The 22,076-nt window shown below is 40.3% G+C and overlaps 1 protein-coding gene across 1 annotated transcript in view; it reads right to left on the reverse strand.

Moving 5' to 3' along the window:
- Window positions 1–1,617: 1,617 nt before the first annotated feature.
- The window catches only part of CDHR1 (cadherin related family member 1), a 267,836-nt gene continuing 247,377 nt past the window's right edge, over window positions 1,618–22,076 (reverse strand). Inside the window, exons 15-17 of the mRNA XM_063958865.1 lie at window positions 11,148–11,376; window positions 9,824–10,078; window positions 1,618–4,348 (exon numbers count right to left, since the gene is read on the reverse strand). Coding sequence (XP_063814935.1) covers window positions 3,794–4,348; window positions 9,824–10,078; window positions 11,148–11,376 — 1,039 coding nt within the window. The 3' untranslated portion in view covers window positions 1,618–3,793. The remainder of the gene's footprint in view (window positions 4,349–9,823; window positions 10,079–11,147; window positions 11,377–22,076) is intronic.

Below are 22,076 nucleotides of genomic sequence, written 5' to 3' on the forward strand. Positions count from 1 at the left end.
TGTATGGGCCCCATAAGGGCGTGCTCACACAATATCATGACTGGGTGAAAGATGCCTATACGTCTGACAGTCATTGGTGCTTTTTTCATTGCTCGGTCATATATTATGCTTTCATGATTGAGTTAAATCTACTTTCCTGTTGTTGTCACATATGTGTGACTGGGGTCTCTCTTGTATTGGATAAATGTTTGCAGTTTAATTTAAGCATAATAGCAATTGTATTTGTTGCCCATATAATATATGGTTTAAAACATGGGACATGTGTGTGTCACATGTGTAAGTCAGACACATATGTTACTGTTATATCTGCGTATGGGGATAAACACTATTTTTGTGTGAAACTTTTTCACTTGTAAATTAGGCAAACAGCCTCAAGCTAGACAAATGGAAATAAAAAATTCCAAAACCCTAATTTTTTTTACTGATTTACAGAAACAGTACTATCATACTGCTTTTATATAATTTATTTTGTAGTCATGGATATTTTTTTCTTTTCACCAAAATACTTTTATATTCTGATCTAGAAAGACTTGTTTGTTTCCTTTGGATAGAAAAAACTTTCTATCTTTAGCTTTTTATGCTACAGTAAGTTATTATTTAACAAATCTTCACAAAATAATGGAAAATGGTGAAAAAATGCACAAAGAAGTTATAAGTTGGAATTGTAGAAAAGGCATATGCTCAATAATAAATGTAAATACTGTAGGCTATGTATGAGTGTGGGAGCACCTTGTCTTGAACAGTTGAGTGGGCAGAATTGTTTCTGATGTACTATGCTTAGCAGTACATTGACCTGCAGATTGTCTGTAATCTGGGAGTCTAGAGGTTTAGAATTGCCATTAATTTCAATCCTTTAGACCGGACCTGGCCAGTCTGTGGCTCTCTACCTAATGTGAAACTACAAGTCCCAGCATACTCTCCCAATGATCAGCTGGTAAAGCATCCTAGGACTTGTAGTTTCATAAGAGCTGGAGAGCCACAGGTTGGCCAGGCCTGCTTTAGGCCAAATAAGCCAGTGATTATGTGAATAATATAGTCTTACATTTGTACATAAATGTCTTTTCATGTACCCTCTATAAATTTCAAAATGTGTTTTTGCTATATTTATACATATTTTTATTACAAATAAATAAATAGCATTTGTGCACTAAATGAATTCTCTCATCAATAACATTATATACTGCAGTGAGAAACAAAAACTATGGAAGATGGAAGCTGTGTCATAAGCAGTTAGTATTCTAATATTTTTCATGAGTGCTAAATATAAATTATAAATATGCAGCAAACCTCAAATTGGCATTTATTGCATCACATTTCATTTAGGTGAATGTCATGTACTGTGATACGTTAAATAGCAATGTAATGTTTGCTACATCCGCACTCAAACATACCAGCCTATAAATCTGCACTTCATTTTAATTTGCTCCAAAAAAACAAATCTGCTTGCACCAAAACATAAAAATGAAACTATAAGGTACACAGAGACTTTTGGTCCATGGGTAACCAAAATTCTGTGCCACAAAATGACATCTTACATATTATATGTGAGTTTAGTCAGGGCTGTTACTAGGTATGGGTGAGCGACGCCACAGAATGTTTTCCAGTTAGCATATTTTATTATTTCCAGTTTGTACATTGTAGGGTACACAATAATTTACATTTACAAATAGTCACTCACAAATCACTATTTTAGCTTGTCGTTTGAGAGAAAAAAAAAAGAATCTTAATTGGTTTCAGAATCTTTATTGAGTTTTCTTTGTAAAAAAAAAAAAATGATACATGACAAAGTTATCACTAACACATCTGTAACACGTCTCTAATTAAAATTCATATCCAGGTAATCAGAATCTGTTTCTATAGGTTCCTGTAGAGAACACAGTGAAGTAGAGGGGTCATCATGAATCACACAGTGTGCCAAAAATAGAAATACTTACATAGTAGAAAATGGTTATGTTTACCCTTTAAACCAGGGGTATTAAAGATGTGGCACTCCAGCTGTTGTAGAACTACAAATCCCAGCAATCCCTGTCACAGTTTTAGCATTCCCTAATAATAGCAAAATAGTGGCAGGGTATACTGGTATATGTAGTTCCAACACAGCTGTAGGGGTGCACATAGAATATCCCTGGTATACATTATTCTACCATCTCCTCTCTACAGCCCATGGCCAGAAAGATGGCCTAGACCATAACAGTAGGGTATTACTGTTAAATCAGTATGACATGTGAATGTTGAGAACAGAGGACAGACTCTGCAATTTTACCCACATGCCCTGTACTGTAGACCAGGTGCGGCACTCACTATATCTTGCAACTTCCATGAAAGCCAGCTTAGCTTTATTGTGTGACATGATTCCACTGAAATGTACACTTGCACGTCTGCACAGGGAGAGAGTGGTATAAATATATCCAGTTATTACTTTTTGTTTTGCCACGTTAAGGCCTTTACCACCTGGGCAGTTTAATTTTCCCTGCTCAAGGTGAGAACTTCCCCTCTGTGTACTAAGAGCAGCAGAGAAATTTCCTTCCATCCAGCCAGCTTTCCCTTCTATTTCCAGTACCTTTAGCCCTGTGCACCTAACATAGGGGTCTATTTACTAAGCCTTGGATGGGGATAAAGTCACTGGAGATAAAGTACAACCAACTGGCTCCTAACTGTCATCTTTAAACACAACCTGTGGCATGGCAGTTAGGAGCTGATTGGCTGGTACGTTAACTCCAGCAACTTTATCTCCATCCAAGGCTTAGTAAATAGACCCACAGTCACTGAAAGAGATCACGTGGTGCATGCAGTAGTGTAAAAATGACCCTGCTCCAGTCTATTATCTAAATAAACTGGGCACAAATTATCATATTGATATGTTACTAATTATCTGGAACACCTATTAGCAACAACATCGTACCTATCCATAGTACATAAGTGAGGAGTTTAGAAGACAGAATATACTATATATATTTTTATATATACTATAAAAACTCAGCCCACACCGTTTTACCTCTTAATAAATAAATGTACATAGATTCAAAATCTTATACCTAGCAGAATGCCCCGCTTATTTAGCATTTTACATAAAACAAAATTAAATAAATTATAAGTTGTAAAGTTTTAGTATTTGTATTCCTGAATTTATTCAATAAAAACTGTGTGCACTTTTGGCAGCCAGCAGCAAATACAAGTACCCTTCCTATTAGAGATGTATGGTTCAGTTATCCAGAAATCCAAATCTTCCCAAATTTTGTGGATCAGAACCGAACCAAAAACAGGTCCAGATACCCCGAGGAGATCCAATTCAAACCGAGTGCTGGTTCAAATCTTCCCATAGTTCAGAATTCGGATTTTAAATTCTAATTTTGGGTTTTAGATTGCAAAAATTACAGGATTTTAGCTGTTTTTATAAATTTTCATCAATTTTATCAATTCATTTTTTTTATTGATTTTAAATCGAACCGTGATCTAAATCCGAATTATAACACTTGAGGGTTGTTTTTCTAAAACCAAAACATGATGATGAATTAGAACCAAAACCAAAACAATGAGGTCCGCACACATCTCTACTTTCTATAATAGGTTCAGAACTGAAACACACAGCAAGCTGAAGCACTGAGTATGAGAGATGCCTATAAAGAATTGTGCATCTTATAGCATATTTAAGCAATGCACATCCATCTCCATTTTGCATTTCAAGAAAAAAAAATCTTTACATGTTATGTACACCGATGATTTCAGATTCACACAGAACCATGGTCAAACTCAATGAATAGATGTGCAAAGAGATTTCCTCTTGGTGGACATACTAGTAAAAAGATATTGAGCTACTGGCATTTTTCTTCTCCAACATCTGCTTCAGTTCAGATACAAGGGCAGCGCTTGCACTTGGAACTTTCTCTTTCATTTGCTGATCAATAATCCTGGGTGTCAGGGACCCAGAGATGGTGGGCACTCTCCATTCTGTCTTACTGGCTCTTGGTATTAGGCGTGGTGGTGGAGGTGGGCAGGGAGCATTGGGTGGAAAAAGGATACACTGACTGTTGTTATTGCCATTCTCATTTTGAGGACCACCTTCCATATCGTGCATGGAGAACTTATCAGCAGAACCTGTGGACTTCTTGAACTTCAACCACTCTGTCCTAATCATTCTGGGTGGGTGATCCGTTCTTCTCCTTCTAATTATTCTCCTCAGTGGAACAACTTTGTTAGACTTTTTGTTACGCCAGAACATTGCAGTGGATATTAAGATTGTTATGACCACCATAATTGCCATGACACCAGCTAGCACCCCTAAGGCTTTCATGGGGTTATCTTTACTTTGCATCAAAAAGGCAGCCACAGGCCCCTTGTGAAGAAGAGTCTGTAAAAGAGTACAAAGATAACATGTGACTTAGATTCTCCCCAAAATAAAACTGCCTTATATTTATAACTAGGTAATTCTACTTTTCTGAAATATCTATAATACATCTGAATGTTTGCAATTAGCACATACCGTAGTTTAGCAGTTCTAGAATACCTTGCATCTTTTATACCACTGACTACAAACATTCCATTTTTTATTGTAATGTTCAGTGTTTTTTTATTTTTATCTTTAGTACAATGACCTAGAACTGTATATGGTCATGTTTTTAGATTCACAAATATCCTACTCAAGAGTCAAGACTATCATGTATAATAACTAAAAACATGATTATTACAATCATAGAAGCACCACTGCCTTTCCAGAGTATTATAGGAAACCTAAGGTCGTTAATGTAACTGTATAGGTAATGCATGCATGGATTTTGTCTACTATTTCACTAAGTTTACATCTGTTTTCCTTGTACTCTTTTACAGACAAGAGGGCTTAAAGTGTTTGATGCCTGAATGGAAGTTTACACAAACTGGAGTCATTTGGCATGGAGGGGGCACCTGTATAAGCACTGGTTCAGTTAATGAAAGGCCTGCTTTGGTGGTCTCCTTATTATTTTTTTGACCCTGCCTCTAGGATGAACTTTGGATCTTTTCACACTTTTCCAGTACATGATGGTGGAAATCACTATAGTTATAGAAATGCTGGAAAGGACTGTACTCATGCAAATTCCAAATATTGTCCATGGTCGCTTCCTGAGACCCAAAACATAGGATTTTACCCTTGTTCTGATCTGGAAATGGCAAACACAGGTAATGTGGGGGATGAAAAACTGGATGAGGAAAGAACACAGAAGGCAACAGACATGCAAGGTATAAACATGCGAACACAAATCTCATGGCTAAAGTAATGGAAATACAGGAACAGTCATGAGTGACGGGGACCAAGAGAAGCAGTCCCATCTTGCCATCTAAACATATTCTAATCAACCCTCTTTCATACTCTGCTCTTAGATCTGTTGACCTATTTCTGTTTAGCTGATGAAAACTTCTATGTATTTCAGTGTGTCTAGCAAGATTAAAAAACGTCCCATTTGAAGCTACAGTATTTTAATTATATGAAAATTAGATTTTGCATAAGGTGTCTGAAAAATTCTAAAAGACATATAGATTGTTTCTTACATTGCTGAGAAGTTCCAGAAATATGTCATGGCTGGTACATTATTGTTCTTGCATTTGACTTCATGTAGATTTGAGAACACACTTATCGATTTAATAATTGACATTAAAATTATGGAACAATCTAAGAATAGATGACAAATAACTGAAAATGATCAACAGTTTGACCAACCAAATCATTCAGAAAAGTGATTAATCACATTTGGGAACTTTACCCACCAACACCAAATTAGTATGTAGTTTATGGAAACTGGTTATGTGAAGTGACTGGCCATAGTGATCTTAAAAATAGTATTTTGTTTAGGCTAAATTTGATTGTTGGGTAATCAAATTTTTTCCCTCGGAAATTAATTCTATGCATGATGAACCTAATGAAACTTTAGTGCAAACATTTTTCTCAAACAACCAGAAAACATGTACTGAAATAAAGTGAAGAATTAGCAGATACCGACTCTGGACACCAAAGCACCATGGAGTGAATACTGTACATTGCATTTGAGATAAAATCCCCCTTAGCCTTGCCAGCTCATCAGAGCTGGATTAACTGGGAAGCAGAGGGGGTAAGTAACCCTGAGACCCCGCTCTGCAAGGGCTCCCCGCCACTTGCCGCAGATTGGATTTTAATTACCGATCTGCAGTGCTGCAGCCATTAACAGCCATCATACTGTGATGGCATCACAGTGCAAGCGCCGGTTGCAGGATGGATATAAAGCTCCTGCGCAGGCTCCAGTGTGGTCACACTGACTGTCTGCCGGCCCAGCGCAGCCGCCGTGTAGCTGCAGGGAAGGAAGGAGGGTTGGCGGCGGGAGCATATATGTTCAATGTCGGGAGAGGAGCGTACTACAGCAGGCAGGCACTTCAGAGTGTGCACTGCACAGTGCTGCTAGCATCATTGTCATCATCATCACAGAAAAAAAGTAAGACAGCAGTGATTTTTTTTAATCAGTTAAAAGCAAATGGAGTATCTATTTATAATAGATGTGTGTATTTATTATATGTAGATAGATAGATAGATAGATAGATGGTTTTCAAGCAAATTGGTTACATTAGTGGGGAAGACTTTAGGGCCCCCTGTTGTATGTGCCCTGGGTCCCCCCCCCCCCCCTGCCCTCACCACCGAATCTTTAATGCGGCTCTGCATCTCATTCTGGAAGCAAAATTAATTAGAGTAACTTCTCCTTAGTTCCATGGCTTCAGCTACTGTATTCACCTAAAACACTGTAACTGTTTAAAAACAAAATCTACTTGATCATCAATATATAACATTTATTGCGCAGCGCATGTGCATTCTGTGTGTAAATAAAAATAAAGCTACATTACTACTAATTTTACTCTACACTTAATATGCCACCCACTGCTTAATGGTATAGTTTCACCTTCAGGTGCAAATTTAGGGGTGAGGGCACCCCTAGGCAGTATAATAACAGCTCCCCCTCGCCCCGCCTCATTTTATTATTTAAATTGATTGGTTCCAAGCCCTCATTTGATGAGAGCCAATTTAATAGAATAAAAAAAATATGTTTTTTTTTTATTATTATGTATACATATTTACTAAGTAGGACAGCTTACAGGGGCAGAGTCCTACCCATTTACACTCCACTCCATTCAAGATGGCATATCGTACAGTACAGTGGGAATATTTTTCAGTTTCTGGTACTTTTTGGGCTGACAGTAGCAACACAAGCATCTAAGTGCCGCCCCCCAAAAAGTGCCGCCCCTAGGCACGTGCCTAATAGGAAATTCACCTCTGGTCACCTTAAATGTAGTGAGACATCAGCCTTCTATAAATTACATACTGTAGCTCATCATCCTTAGCCTGTGTAATAAAGAGCTAATGGACAGCTGCACATGATTTCTAATTCTAGGTTTGCTCTGATTTCTCCATGGCCCACCACAACCAATGTAAAATATGACAAGGAACAGACCACACTAACCTCTTTCAAAAGAAGATTCTTTCATTTATATATGGAGCCTGATTTAGAATTTGGAGTATATCTAAACAGTTGCAATTTTGCACCTTTCCAGAATCATGTTGCATTTGGGGTAAATTTAAAATGTGTGACCAGAATTAGAGATGGAAGGGGAAACATATCCTTGGTACTGTTTGCTGGATGCGATTAAAATACAAATTATAGTTTAATCTTTCTCCTTGTGTACTAGTGTGCAAGCTGAGATGCCCACTATTAGTGCCCCGGCACGCTTTAATATTGCCAGTGGTTCTAGACAGACAACCATTGGTGCCCCATTGACACCTGCCCTATGGCAGGCACTGTTTTTCCATCTGATTATGGTCTTTGTGGAAGAGACTACTGTATGTGTCTGAGAATGTAGCCGCTTTCACTGACACACCTGTGACACTTCCCATTATACAGCCAAGAGACACATTTTGCGTTCACTTCAGGCCACATCCCAGTCACCACCCAGGAATGTCCAACACTCTGCTTCTCAAATTTTGATACCACTTGTCCCATACGCAGTAGTGGCTTTGCGCTTACACTCATGGTAACACAGGTGCCGTAGGAGTCTTTAGAATTTTGCTTGCATAATCCAAAGCAAATAATCACTGAACTATGTGGGCATCGAAATAGAGTGCAGTTTGCGTTCACCACTGAATCAGGCCCAGGGAGTAACCAGCCATGCAAGCAAATGAGTGTTTACGTTACCTATGGCTGATGCATACTGTATATGGAGAAAGGGGTATTATTTTATTAGATCCAGCTGCTTTGCAAGACTCTTGTAGAAACACAGGGGGCCAGATGTAATGAAGTCTGAGTTGGCCGTAGGTGCAGGTTCCCAGCTGAAACTGGATGTTTTTTAAAAGCGGAAACCATATACAAGGCAAAACCATGCCTTGTACATGCTTTAACAAAGTTTTATAGAAAAACAAGTAACTTGGCATTTTATTTTTTAATAGAGGTATTTCAGAGTTGGTTGACTCTGTTCTTACTGTGGATGAATGGTGCAATGTGAATTCAGTGTAGAAAATAAAGTATTGTATAGTTTGAAATCAGGGGCTCAAAAGAAGCACTGACTGATTCCACAGCTAAGATTACTACATACATCTACATCATGTCTACTATACACACCCAAAAAATATACAGTCATAAAAAGACAATTTTGCCTGTCATCATTGTTAAAGTGACAAAGTAACGTAGCCAAGTATAGCAAATGACTTGTGTGACAAAAAGAGGATATCAAGCACCATTAATGATGGCTAAACCTGTCCATTACCCAATTTGCATGATTCATGGACATACAACATGATATTTCAATACTCATAGGAGTAGTAAACAAAAGTGTTAAATTGTTTTTTAAGTTGTAGAGGTTTGAAATGTTATAGCCACCCTCCGTACTCTACTGCATGACACAAAGGAAAAGTGGAGTCCGGCTTCTCTGAACACACAAACAGAACGGTAAACTATATAAATAAATGAGTCCTCCCTAGTCTCTGGTACTATCTGGCCATTGTTTTCCATATGTCTGTAGCATTGCCTCTCCCTGCAATACAAACTGACCAACTCAGCTTTGTTGGTTCCAAATTGTTCCAGATGGGAACCAGTAACTTTCATCTAAGCCTGAACAATGGCACTACTTTCAAAAAGAACATAATACCAATATGCAGAGGACAACAGCTTTGTAAAACTGAGGGGTATAAGAGTTACAATTAGGGGAAAGCATGGGATTCTGGATTGTGTGACTGGCTGGGGAGTACATTTGTTGCTGGCAGAAGTTGTGCCCATCTTTAGGTATCTTATTTCTATCCACACTGTACAGGGCTAAGCCGTTTATAGTGGGAAGTAAAGTTTCTCTCAAGGTTTGTGAAACATGCTGATGTTTGATGATGCTGCAGCCGGTATGGTTATATATTTTATTGACAGCAGTGTGATACAGTTGGTTCTAAAATAAAATATTGATAATATTTTCTCATGGATTTTACAGTACCACTGTCCCACTACCATAGTCTTTTGTAGAGTCTGAATAAATAGAGTAGCTCCCAGTCATCATTGAAGACACACCTCTCATAGGAGCTCCAGGAAAGATCCTGTTCCAAGGCTATTGGGATATTTTGTTATAGATCAATTAAAATAATTAGACCAAAATCAATTGAAAAAACATTGACTAGACACATGGTGCTACACTTAGAAAGGTGCATAAATGTGAATGTAGATCAGAAAAATATATGTATTTTCTATTAAAACTATGAATTACCCAGCCATATTAAATGCTTAAACAAATTGTAGCATCCATTAAAGAATAGAAAATATTAATACTCAGTATATCAAACATACTGAGATGATAATCTTACCTCTTCTGTAACATCAATCTTGACCACAGCAGTGGTACTGAATGATGGAGAGCCTCTGTCTTTCGCCTGTACAACCACAGACCACTTGCAGTTTTGGTTGCGGGTAATGTTATGAATTACATCCAGCGATCGGATATATGACTTAAGTTTGATCTCTCCAGTGCTTTGGTCTATTTCAAATACATTGTCTGGATCAGCTTGCATGATGGAATAGTTCACAATATTGTTTGGTTCTTCAGCATCTTGGTCTGTTGCCTAAAAAGTTGTAATATGTTGTTGTTGTTTTTTACCTTCAATTAAACAAAATAACTTGTCCAAAATGGTGGCAGTCTCTAACACTGGTGAAGGAAAGTCTATTGAATAATATTAGAAAAAGTTTATTTAAAGAAGAGTTCAGACTCAAAGTCCAAAAAGTGATTTTATATGTGTTTCTTAGTCTTGATCTATGTTTATATTGAACAACAAAAATGTGTTTTTGATATTTGATTTTTCAACTTTCAACTGCATTGCAGTATGGGATCTCAAGCATGAAAAACTCCTACTTCACTAATTTTCTAACATGGACTAAAGGTGGCCATATACCTTAAAGCTGGCCATACACCAGACCAACTTTCCTCCAACCATCCAACTAGTGGTATCAAAATTTGAGAGGCAGAGTGTTGGGCATTCCTGGGTGGTGACTGGGATGTGGCCTGCAGTGAACGCAAAATGTGTCAGTCTCTTGGGTGTGTAATGGGAAGTGTCACAGGTGTGTCAGTGAAAGGGGCTACATTCTCAGACACAACTAGTTGGATGGTTGGACGAAAGTTGGTTGGGCATTCCTGGGTGGTGACTGGGATGTGGCCTGAAGTGAACGCAAAATGTGTCAGTCTCTTGGGTGTGTAATGGGAAGTGTCACAGGTGAAATGGGCTACATTGTCAGACACATAGTAGTTGGATGGTTGGAGGAAAGATGTTCTGGTGTAGGGCCAGATTAAGACTAGTTGCATGGTTGGAACAAAAATTTGGTAATGTATGGAAGCAAATGACAATCGACTATTCACTACCAAACACTGGAAAATGTGCTCCCATACATTGCAACACTTTGGTTCCAACCATATAACTAGCTGGGTGATTGGACAGATAATCTTAAAGTGTATGGCCATCTTAATATAGCTGTAAAAAACCCTGTAACTGTTTTAATTACTTTCTTAATCTTAAATGGCAACTTTTTAGGGAAAATATGATGTAGTCCATAAGTCATACAATTGCAACCCAACACTGATTGTAGTAAATATAAAATAAGGGCACATTTTCTTGACAAAATGAATAAAGGAAGTCATACCTCTATTTTTACAGGGGTGCCAATCACCATGGTCCGCTCTTGAATGTTCTCATTGAACTCCGGGCAGTGGTCATTGATGTCTAACACAGTAACAAACACTTCGGCTAAACTGTACTTCCCTTCAGTGTCCTCAGCTTTGACATAGAAATTATACTTGGAGGTCTCCTCAGCATCCAGGGTAGCCCAAGGCTGTGTATAAATTATCCCAGTTGAGGGATGAATTAGAAATCTGTGGGACAAAACAAACAAAATATATTTGCTAAATCAATATGTCATGTGTATCAGAAAAGCAGCAACATGGTATTGAATCTATTATTATTATTCATTTATAAAGTCACCACTAGGGTTCAACAACACTGTACAAAGGGGGTCATTCCGAGTTGATCGTAGCTGTGCTAAATTTAGCACAGCTACGATCATGTTCCCAGACATGCGGGGGGACGCCCAGCACAGGGCTAGCCCACCCCACATGTCTGTCCGGCCCCCCCACACAAGTACAAGAGCATCGCACAGCGGCAATGCTTTTGTACTTGTTGAGTAACTCCCGGCCAGCGCAGCTCCTGTGGCTGACCGGGAGTTGCTCATCGCTGCCCCTGGTCGCAGCGGCTGCGCATGACGTCACACAGCCGCTGCGGGCCGCCCCCTGCACGGTCTGGAGATGCCTGCGTTAGCCATACTGCGCCCCCAAAACGGCGGCCAAAAGCCGCTGTGCCACTCCCTCCCGCCCAGCGACCACCTCTGCCTGTCAATCAGGCAGAAGCGATCACTAGGGAACGACAGCCTTCGGCTGTCTGGCATGCGCTGGTGCACTGCGGTGGCGGCGCATGCGCAGTTCTGACCCGATCGCTGCGAGCAATCGGGACGAAATGACCCCCAAAGAGCATACATACAGACAATCAAACGTAAGGACATATAGTGCATACAAAAGTACATTATAGACATAAAAGAGCAAAGTCACCGTATTCTGAGCCTATATTGGCACTTTTGGATTAATCATATTGGGGCTTATTCTGATTCAGACGCAGTTGACTTATTCTGCGTGAAGTTGCAGAAGCCAGATTTGCTACCGTATGCTAATGCAATCATTTGTGTACTGCCCACTGATATTATGCCAGTCCCAGCAACAGTCGTCATTACTGTCAGCAATTGCTCCTGCCCTATGCTGGGTGCAAGAGATCTGTCAGAAACAGGCTTCCTTTTTGTGCAGAGAATAGATTGACTGCAATACACTGTTCAGTAGCAGCTGAATGTGGTGGCTGCTACCACCTAATGGTGAAACAAACAATTATATAGAGCTTCCTTCTCTGACACTGAGCATATAAAATGCGCAGTGTCAGTTTGTGAAAACTGTCTGAGAGGGAGCATGTAGACTGCCAGGAAGGAATAAGGAAATCCTTTTATAGAGACAATGAAGCTAAGTTACATAATGAGACTGAGCTCTTAAAAAGCTGATTTAAAGGACTGATAAGACTGATAAGTAATAGGCCACCAAAACTTAAAATTCAGTTTTGGGTCAAATTTTAATGGAATCTCAATTTCTTGGGATTCTGTATTAAGGCTTTACAGTGGTCTTTAGTCTTCTAGGGGGTTTTCCTGCAGGAAGCTTGCTGTTGGTGGATAATGTGTGACTGTCTGAAACAAAGCTACTGTAAGCAATGGTATAACAACCGTTGGTGCAGGTGGTGCAGCTGCTGTGGGGCCCAGCTGATTCCAGGGCCTGCTGCTCCCCCTGCACCCAGTCATGGGCTGCCTCTGAGGCCCACCACTCCCTGTTCAACCCCGACCACAGGAGAATGTCTGCCACCGATAGCACCCCCTGCTGCTGCATGGGGGGGAGCCCTACCTGGCAGGCTCCAAGCACCAGCACTTTATTTATCCTCTCTCTCTCTCTTTCTCTCTCTCTGACACCCTCTCTCTCTCTCTCTCTCTCTCTCTCCCTAATACATTCTCTCTCCTCCTCTCACCCTTTTTTCTGTCTCTCTCTGACCCCTCTATCCCACTCTTTTATGCTCCTCTCTCTCTCTTTCTCTCCCCCTGACACCCTCGGGATCTCTCCCTCACTCTCCTGACTCTCTATCCCCTGCTCCCCTAAGGGGCATTGTAGTGACTATGGCATGGGGGCCCTTTCAAGATTTTGCTATGGGGCCCTCAAAGTTATAGTTACGCCCCTGACTGTAGGTCAGCAGACGCATGAAGAGTCCAGCAATATTTGCAGCACTCTCGCTCCTATGGATCCTGTCTTTTTCAATTAGGCAACATCTTTTCCATTCAGGGAGAGGGCAAGAGGAAGAGTGAAGCATATGGAGAGCTGAAACCAGATGACAGGAACTTAATTTAGGGAGACAAAAAGGACATCCTGGATTTTGTAGTTTACGGGATGTTAAATGTGACTTATGGCGAATACACTGACTCATGCTCATTGCTAATTTCCTAAACACACTAAATTACATTAACACAAAGTTCAATGCTAAAGTAAAAAAAAAAGAAAGAAAAAGCAGCAGCACTATATTAAGTCCTGCCACCTTTTAAAAAGTGAGAAAATCAGAATAAATTGCCACAATTATCTGCTCTCCTCCATGTATGAAAGCAGAGCAGCTGTCATCTTCGATAATCAGCATTCCAGCTGCGTAGACAGCCCACACCCACTCTAATCCAATTAACAGCTTTTTTCAAGTCTTGAGTGAGAAACCAAATGTAAGTCACCAATGAATAGCAGTGTGGTGCATGTTCTTGTGAGAGAAACAGAGTGCATGTTTATTCACTCTTACTTTTCTCCTATGGGTAGACAGTCTATTGAAGTTACAAACTGCACACATTGCTATATAGATGCATTGTTTGTCAGAAGTAGCTCATACAGATTGCCAACATGAAGGGAATGATGGAGATTGCTCCATAATTAAGGATATGTTATGTTATTTGATCCACAGGTGTGCGGAGTGTGCCACCGCACATAGTGCTGCAGAGTAGGGGGCGCTGTTGGCAGCACTTGTCAATTATCTGTTTAAATTGCTATCACTTACAGCTTCCCCCCTTTTTGAAGCCTAGCAACTCTTGACCGCCCCTGTCTCCTACCCCCCACCCCTTCCATCGATAATACCTATACAACATTTATGAACTTAACTTGAGAGCTCTTTGTTATTCAGTCACACTTTCCTTTATTACATTTCAAGATGCTGACAGACAGATGGATCCTCCGTTATCTTGGCTGGCTGAGGCGTTTGTCACAATTGGGCATACGCAGTGTGCCTGGGCGCAATGAGGTGCACCTAGTCGTAGGGAGGCGCACAGAGCATTTGGCGTTACCTTTGATTGTAATACCTGTGATCATCCACTAGATGTTGCCTTTTAAAATCACCAATGCGCATGTGTGTGGTCCCTATTAAAATGCAATACTGTACTACAGCGTAAGAACTACTTTACTGGTGCGTCTCATTACACTACAATATGCTACAGTATGTCATACAGTATATAACAGTATATCCGGTTCTAAGGGACCCATCTGCTCAGAATAGGGTTGGAATGGAAGGGGAAACGATTAGCTACCAGAAGATACCCACCCCAAGTTTCAGTGACCTCTACAAGCCTCATGGCATGCGTTGGAACCCATGGTTGGTCTAAATTAATGGTCCCATTACAGTCTATGGGAAAATGGGTCCATTTTGTGTCCTGATATCTCTAGTTCTGGGTGTCCCAGAGACTCGGGACTGGTACCATACAAAAGAGGAGACTCTTGGCTTTCGGGGCAGAGCAACAACTAGTTTATGTTACACCGAAAAGGAAAATGGCAAGCAACCGTGTGTCGGGTCCCCTCCAGTTATCCGCCCAGCTTGCATGGGATGCCGGGTTTCTGGCTAGATAGCAAATAGTTCTGTACAGAGACGCTAATCATGGTAATTTGGCATCCAGGAACATAGGGAGGAGCTTGTATCTCTCCCCATTATACTTATAAAGATAACACTTGCCGCTGTAGCCATTACAGCAGAGTACGTTACAAGCTGTTCATGCTATTTAGTACTCAAATAGAAAATACTGTACAGAGATACTAATGATGGTGATTTGGCATCCAGGAATTTAGGGAGGAGCTTTTATCTCTCCCTATTATACTTATAAAGATAACACTTGCCACTGTAGCCTTTAGAGCAGAGTACGTTACAAGCTGTTTGTGCTATTTAGAAGTCAAATGCAAAACACTGTACAGAGAAACTAAGCACAGTGATTTGGCATACAGGAATTTAGGGAGGAGCTTTCATCTCTCTACATTATACTTAGAAAGATAACAATTGCCACTGTACGTTACAAGCTTTTCGTGTTATTCAGTACTCAAATGTAAAATACTGTACAGAGACGCTAAGTACAGTAATTTGGCATCCAGGAATTTATGGAGGAGCTTTTATCTCTCTACATTATACTTATAAAGATAACACTTGCTGCTGTAGCCTTTAGAGCAGAGTACGTTGCAAGCTGTTTGTGCTATTTAGTACTCAAATGCAAAATACTATACAGAGATGCTAAGCACAATGATTTGGCATTCAGGAACTAAGGGAGGAGCTTTTATCTCTCCCCATTATACTTAGAAAGATAACACTTGAGAAACACTGCTGACCACACAAATACTGTACGAATGGAAAGACCATCAGTTATTTTATACAACTCAGGAATTTACTAAGAATTTGTATTCTCAATCACTGCAGACAATAGCCAAACACTGCTGGGAAAGCATACAATTCATAAAAATATGGAGCTTTCAAATAGAACTGCTTTTTGCAGGCGTGTTTGGATTGTCATGCACGGATCAGTGAGATCCGTGCATGCTGTTATGTGTAAAAGGGTTAGAAATAGTTAAAAATGGATAAAAAATTGTGTGGGGTCCTCCCTACTAAGCATAACCAGCCTCGGGCTCTTTGAGTCAATCCTGGTAGTTTAAATACCGGGGTAAAATTGACTGGGGTTCCCCAGTATTTAGACAACCAGCACCGGGCTCTTGGCCTGGACCTGGTTCCAAAAATACGGGGGACAAAAAACATAGGGGTCCCCCATATTTTGAAAACCACCACCGGGCTCCACTAGCCAGAGAGATAATGCCACAGATGGGAGACACTTTTATACTGCTCCCTGCAGCGTTACCCCCCCCAACTAGTCATCCCTGGCCCCCGCACCCCAGGGCGGTGGGTGCAGGGCTGATAGCCTTTTCAAGTTTAAAAAATAGAATATTGTCTTTTGTTTTAGAACTACAAGTCCCAGCAAGCCTTCCCTGCTTGCTGGTACTTGGAGAAGCAAGCAAGTACAGCGGCAAGTGTTATCTTTATAAGTATAATGGAGAGAGAAAAAAGCTCCTCCCTAAGTTCCTGGATGCCAAATCACCATGCTTAGCATTTCTGTACAGTACTATTTTCTGGGTGGTCTTCTGTATGCCGGCGGTCGGGCTCCCGGCGCTCAGTATACCGGCGCCGGGAGCCCGACAGCCGGCATACCGACACTTATTTTCCCTCGTGGGGGTCCACGACCCCCATAGAGGGAGAATAAAATAGTGTGGCGCGCGTAGCGCGCCACCGTGCCCGTAGCGTGGCGAGCGCAGCGAGCCCGCAAGGGGCTCATTTGCGCTCACCACGCTGTCGGTAAGCCGGCGGTCGGGCTTCCGGCGCCGGGATGCTGGTCGCCGGGAGCCCGACCGCCGGCCAGCCGTAGTGAACCCCTATTTTCTATCTAGCTAGAAACCCTGCATTCAGTGGAGGGGTCCCAACACACGGTTGCTTGCCGTTTCCCTTTGCAGTGTCACATAAACTAGTAGTCTGCTCCGAAAGCCAAGAGTCTCCTCTTTTGAATGGTACTGGTCCCGAGTCTCTGGGACACCCAGAACCAGAGATATCAGGATGCAAAGTGGACCCATTTTCCCATAGACTATAATGGGCCAGTTAATTCAGACCCACCATGGGTTCTGATGCTTGCCATGAGCCTTGTAGTGGTCACAGAAACGTGCGGTTGGTATCCTCCATTAGCTAGCAGATTGGACCCTCAGAACCAGAGATATTAAGCTTTAAGCCCATTTTAATTGAATTTTTATTTAATAGCTCACATAAACTGAACATCAATGGACCATTGCTTTAGCACATTCATTTGTGTCTGTACACACTATTTTTATTTATTGATTTATTGGTTTCTTTTATTGGGTCCCAACATACAATTAATATTTTCGACAGCATCTCTGAACTCCGCTGGTTAATCCCCACCTCCCCTCTTACCCTTTCACCTCTCCTTTATGCCATTGAGGGACTTGGACGCTCATATTGCAACACACGTTATTAAATCGCCACCTCCCCCTACCCCCATCCCACTACTCCCTTCCCCCCCAGGGAGCCTGCACAGTTCATACAGTAGACAGGGAGGTAGGTCAGGTTACAATAAATGTACAACACAATACTGTACTGTATATGAAAATCAGAGAACTGCAGTCACTTTCATAGATGTGCAAATGGTACAGTAGCAGTGATCCCTTCTCATAAAGTACAACACAGATTCTCTAACTCTGACAATCTACAGTACTGCTAACACTGAGAATCTACAGTACTGTGTTGCTCGAACAGTTAGTTGCATCAGAATACACTAATTTATATTAACTGTTATGTCTACGGGACCTCATTGCCACTGTGTATTTTAGATAGCGGAATGAGTCACTCCTGCAGATTTACCCTGATTTATGTAAAACCTGTGTGCACACTTCTGTTGAATGTGGAGGTATATTACAATAGATTACAAAAAAAGTTATACAAAAAGAGGGAAAATGGGGACAGAGAAAATCCATTGCATAGGAAATAAAGTATTAACTCATAGAGGATTCCTTTTTGTTTAAAGGAAACCCCAAATGCTGATAAATATAATCATATATCAAAATGTGGGAGTGCTATCACAGATCATGTTATCATGGAAGAGACAAAAAGGATGAAAGAAAAGGATCTGTGAAAAGGATCTTTTCACGGTGAGATATTTTCTTATGATTTTGACTATATAGTCAAAATTGTAAGAAAAGTTAGTGCAGATCGCAAGGTGAAAGTCACCTTGCGATCCCGATGCAATGCTGATACACGGTACCACGCGGTCGCCATCGCAAGCATAGATAGACTGTGCAAGCAAGTCAATTTTGACTATCTCATAGAAAAGATGGTCAAAATGAACACTTAGCCAAAATCGCACATAGTCAGTATCGCAAGCACATTCATTATGTGCTTGCGATACCGACTTAGTCCCTGTCGCATAATGAGAATCGGGGTTAGCCCGAATCTCACCATGTGTAGCCACCTTTATGTGCACTGACTGATTTAAAATATAACATTTAATATATCAATTAAAAGTGGTTTGTATTGCCTCATGAAGGAAAAAACTTTAACGCGAAATTTGTTAAAAACACACAATAAGGTGTTGTAAAGAAAAAAAGACAATGTGAATACTAGAGGGAAAAATGGATAAAGTTTTTTTTTTTTAAACTGAGCGTCTTTATTATGTTTACTTTCTTGTGTCTGTGTATATAGTAACTGTTATAATCGTGTTTCAATATTCATTACTGTTACTATACTACAAGGCAACTAATGTTGCTATATTGCTCATACAGGAATCTTGGCAGGTTGCCTGTTAAATCCTTTATTACTATGTTATTGAGATTACAAATTTAGATATTATGGATATAGAAGAATCTGTTGAATCCAATTACTGGGTGGTAGAAGATGCAGGTATCCACAGAGACACACGATGTTATCATATGATCGGGTTATTACCAATCTCCGCTGATAGCGATGTATCCTGTCAGTAGTTTAAATTCCTCAAAGGTAGTAAACCACAGTGTATCCCAATTACATGTATATAGGGATAATAGTTAAGATATATGCTGGTTTAATAATATATTGCACAGTGTGAGACAATGTGCTTTAGTAGCAGTCCCATCCAAAAACAGTAATTATAGTTTAAGCCCTATACACATAAATATGCTGCTACAATGATGATTTCTACTTCTTGCTGAGAAACAATCTGCGCCCCTGAGTTGACTTGTCAAATAGTAATCCTTCTTGGGACTCCTATAATTTTAATACATCATTCTTAGTATATATCCTAATTAAAAGATGCAGTACATTATGTAAGACAATGTGTTATGATAGCAATCATAACCACTGGGTTGCAGTTGTCCCACCGCCAGAGGAGCGGCTTATAATAATTATAGGATCCCAAATGAATATACTGCTATGATAATGACTATGAGCGCTGCTCTTTATTATGATTTACCACTGTAGTATGTGGTATGGATTAATACAGTGCAAATAGTAGAACAATATACTGTGACCGCGGTTACCGCTGATGGGTCCCAATTATCACCCCGTCAGAGACTGAGAGCAGCCTAATTATGATAGCATATATATATATACTGTATATGTGTGTGTGTGTGTCTGTGTGTGTGTGTGTGTGTGTGTGTGTAACTATGATATGATCTATGGAAACTACTGTAGTTTAATAATGCAATGTATCTTGTGGATTAATATGATCCACAGTATAGTGCAAAGTGCCGTAATGGCAAACGATGGATTATAATTGTAACTCCACTAGATGTGTCACTGTAATAACAGCTGTGGACACTGCTGTAGTTTGATAGTGTAATACGTAATGTAGCTCAGTACAATATTCAGTTAGGGGTAATATGCTATAATCGCAACCACTACCAAATTGTCACCCCGCCAGAGGTTAAAGGTAGCTTATTGTAATAATAGGCACACACAAAGATGTATGGTCATAATATTGACTGTATAAACTACTCCTTATTACAGTTTAGTAATATAGTGTCTAGTGCTTGTCAGTGCACTAAGCAGTGTAGGACAATTTGCTTCTTGTAATAATGAACAAACACACAGATGTACTAGTTACAATATTAGCTATGAGTGCTGCCTCTTTACTGTAATTTAATTGTGCAGTACATACTATAAGTCAGTATGGTGAATCGTGTTGAGTAATGTAGTATAACAACAATCACTACTGTGGGATTCTAATTGTCACCCCACCTATGGTTAAAAGCAGCTCCTTCTAATGGCAGACACATGTATGAATGCACTGCTCCGATGTTTATAATAATAGTAGCTTCTTATTGCGGGTGCGGTTATACCATTATATTTCGGCTGTACACATTTACTGCCTCAATGAATCCTGGACATATGAGCATATAAAATTTTAATATCTAAATATATTTGTAGACATGTAGGATGCCCAGGCTAGGTCCTACATACATTTTGCATTTTAGCTTCATCTGGGACTTGGACACTCATATTGCAAACACGGTATTAAGCCACCACCTCCCCCTACCCCCATCCCACTTCCCCCTTCCCCCCTGGGAGCCTGCACAGTTCACACAGTAGACAGGGAGGGAGGTCAGGTTACAATAAATGTACAACACAATACTGTACTGTATATGAAAATCAGATAGAGAACTGCAGTTGCTTTGATAGATGGTACAAATGGTACAGTGGCAGTGATCCCTTCTCATAAAGTACAACACAGATTCTCTAACGCTAATGATCTACAGTACTGTGTTGCTCGAACAGTTAGTTGCATCAGAATACACTAATTTATATTTATTGTTATGTCTACGGGTGTTCATTATCACTCTGTATTTTAGATAGAGATGAGCGAGCTCGGTTTTACTCGGATTTACCCGAATCTCATTATTGGCTCACAGATATCACGTGTTTTGGTTAGCTAATAAGAAAAATCCAGAAAAAAAGAACTTGCGATAATTCTGGCGTTAAGAACCGAGTAAATCCAAACCCGCTGATCTCTAATTTTAGATAGTGGAATCAGACGCTCCTGCAGATTTACCCTGATTTATGTGAAACCTGTGTGCACCCTTCCATTGAATGTATTACAATGGATTGCAAAGAAAAAAAATAATACAGTGAATGTCAGGGGAAAAAAAACAACACATTGGCACTTTGGGTATCGAACCTGGGACTCTAAGCGTGGGAGGCAGAAGCCTTCACCGCTTGCACAAATCGCTGCATGGAAGATACACAAGTTCATTTGTAAAAGTACTGCAAGCAGCGATTCCTTTCCATTGGTGTTCATTTATGCCGTTAGGGGACTTGGACGCTCATATTGAAAAACACGGTATTTAGTGCACTGTACATACTTTAAAGTCAATGAACTACATTATTCTTTTCACACAGTTGCATCTGCATACACTATTTTAATTTTTACTCTATTGCTTTGTCTACGGGACTTGGACGCTCACATGCAGTAACACTGCAATTGACAAGTGTTTTAACACATTCGTTTGCATCTGTACAAAAAATTTTTTACTCTCTCTGTCTGACCATTGGTCACCGTCTGTGTGTACAGTATGCAGTACAGAACTGTATATTAACATTACAGTTGTCACTGACCATTTGCCAGAGCTGGTACTGTAGATCAATCCACCGCTATTCGATCTAAAGTACTGGATTAGTATAGCATTACCCACCCAGTGGTGGAGATGTGTATTGCATGCTGAGTATGTAATCGTGCCTCAATGCGCCTGTCTGTGATTAAACTCAGCAACCTAAGCTATTACCTATGCTTGACTAAACCTCTGTCTAGGCACAGAAACAGCCAAGATAACGGAGGACCCATCTGTACCCAGGATTCAAACCCATTGTTTCCGGCATTGCAGTCACACTCTTTTCATTGAGCTACAGATGTACAGCTCATCCATAGTCACTCCCGGTGTGACTAGGCAACACTCCCATTACAGTGAATGGTGTGCATGCACATCATGGATGCGCGTGTGGCCCAGACACTGCGATAGGTGCGCCTAGGTGATTAGCATGGCTCTATCTGTAGCCATGCTTATCTTTGCTGCCATTAATTACTAATGAAATATATGTGTAATATATGTGTACAACAAAATGTGTGAAGGGGCATCGG

The sequence above is a fragment of the Pseudophryne corroboree genome, chromosome 3 (genome assembly GCF_028390025.1).
Source record: "Pseudophryne corroboree isolate aPseCor3 chromosome 3, aPseCor3.hap2, whole genome shotgun sequence".
NCBI lineage: Eukaryota > Metazoa > Chordata > Amphibia > Anura > Myobatrachidae > Pseudophryne > Pseudophryne corroboree.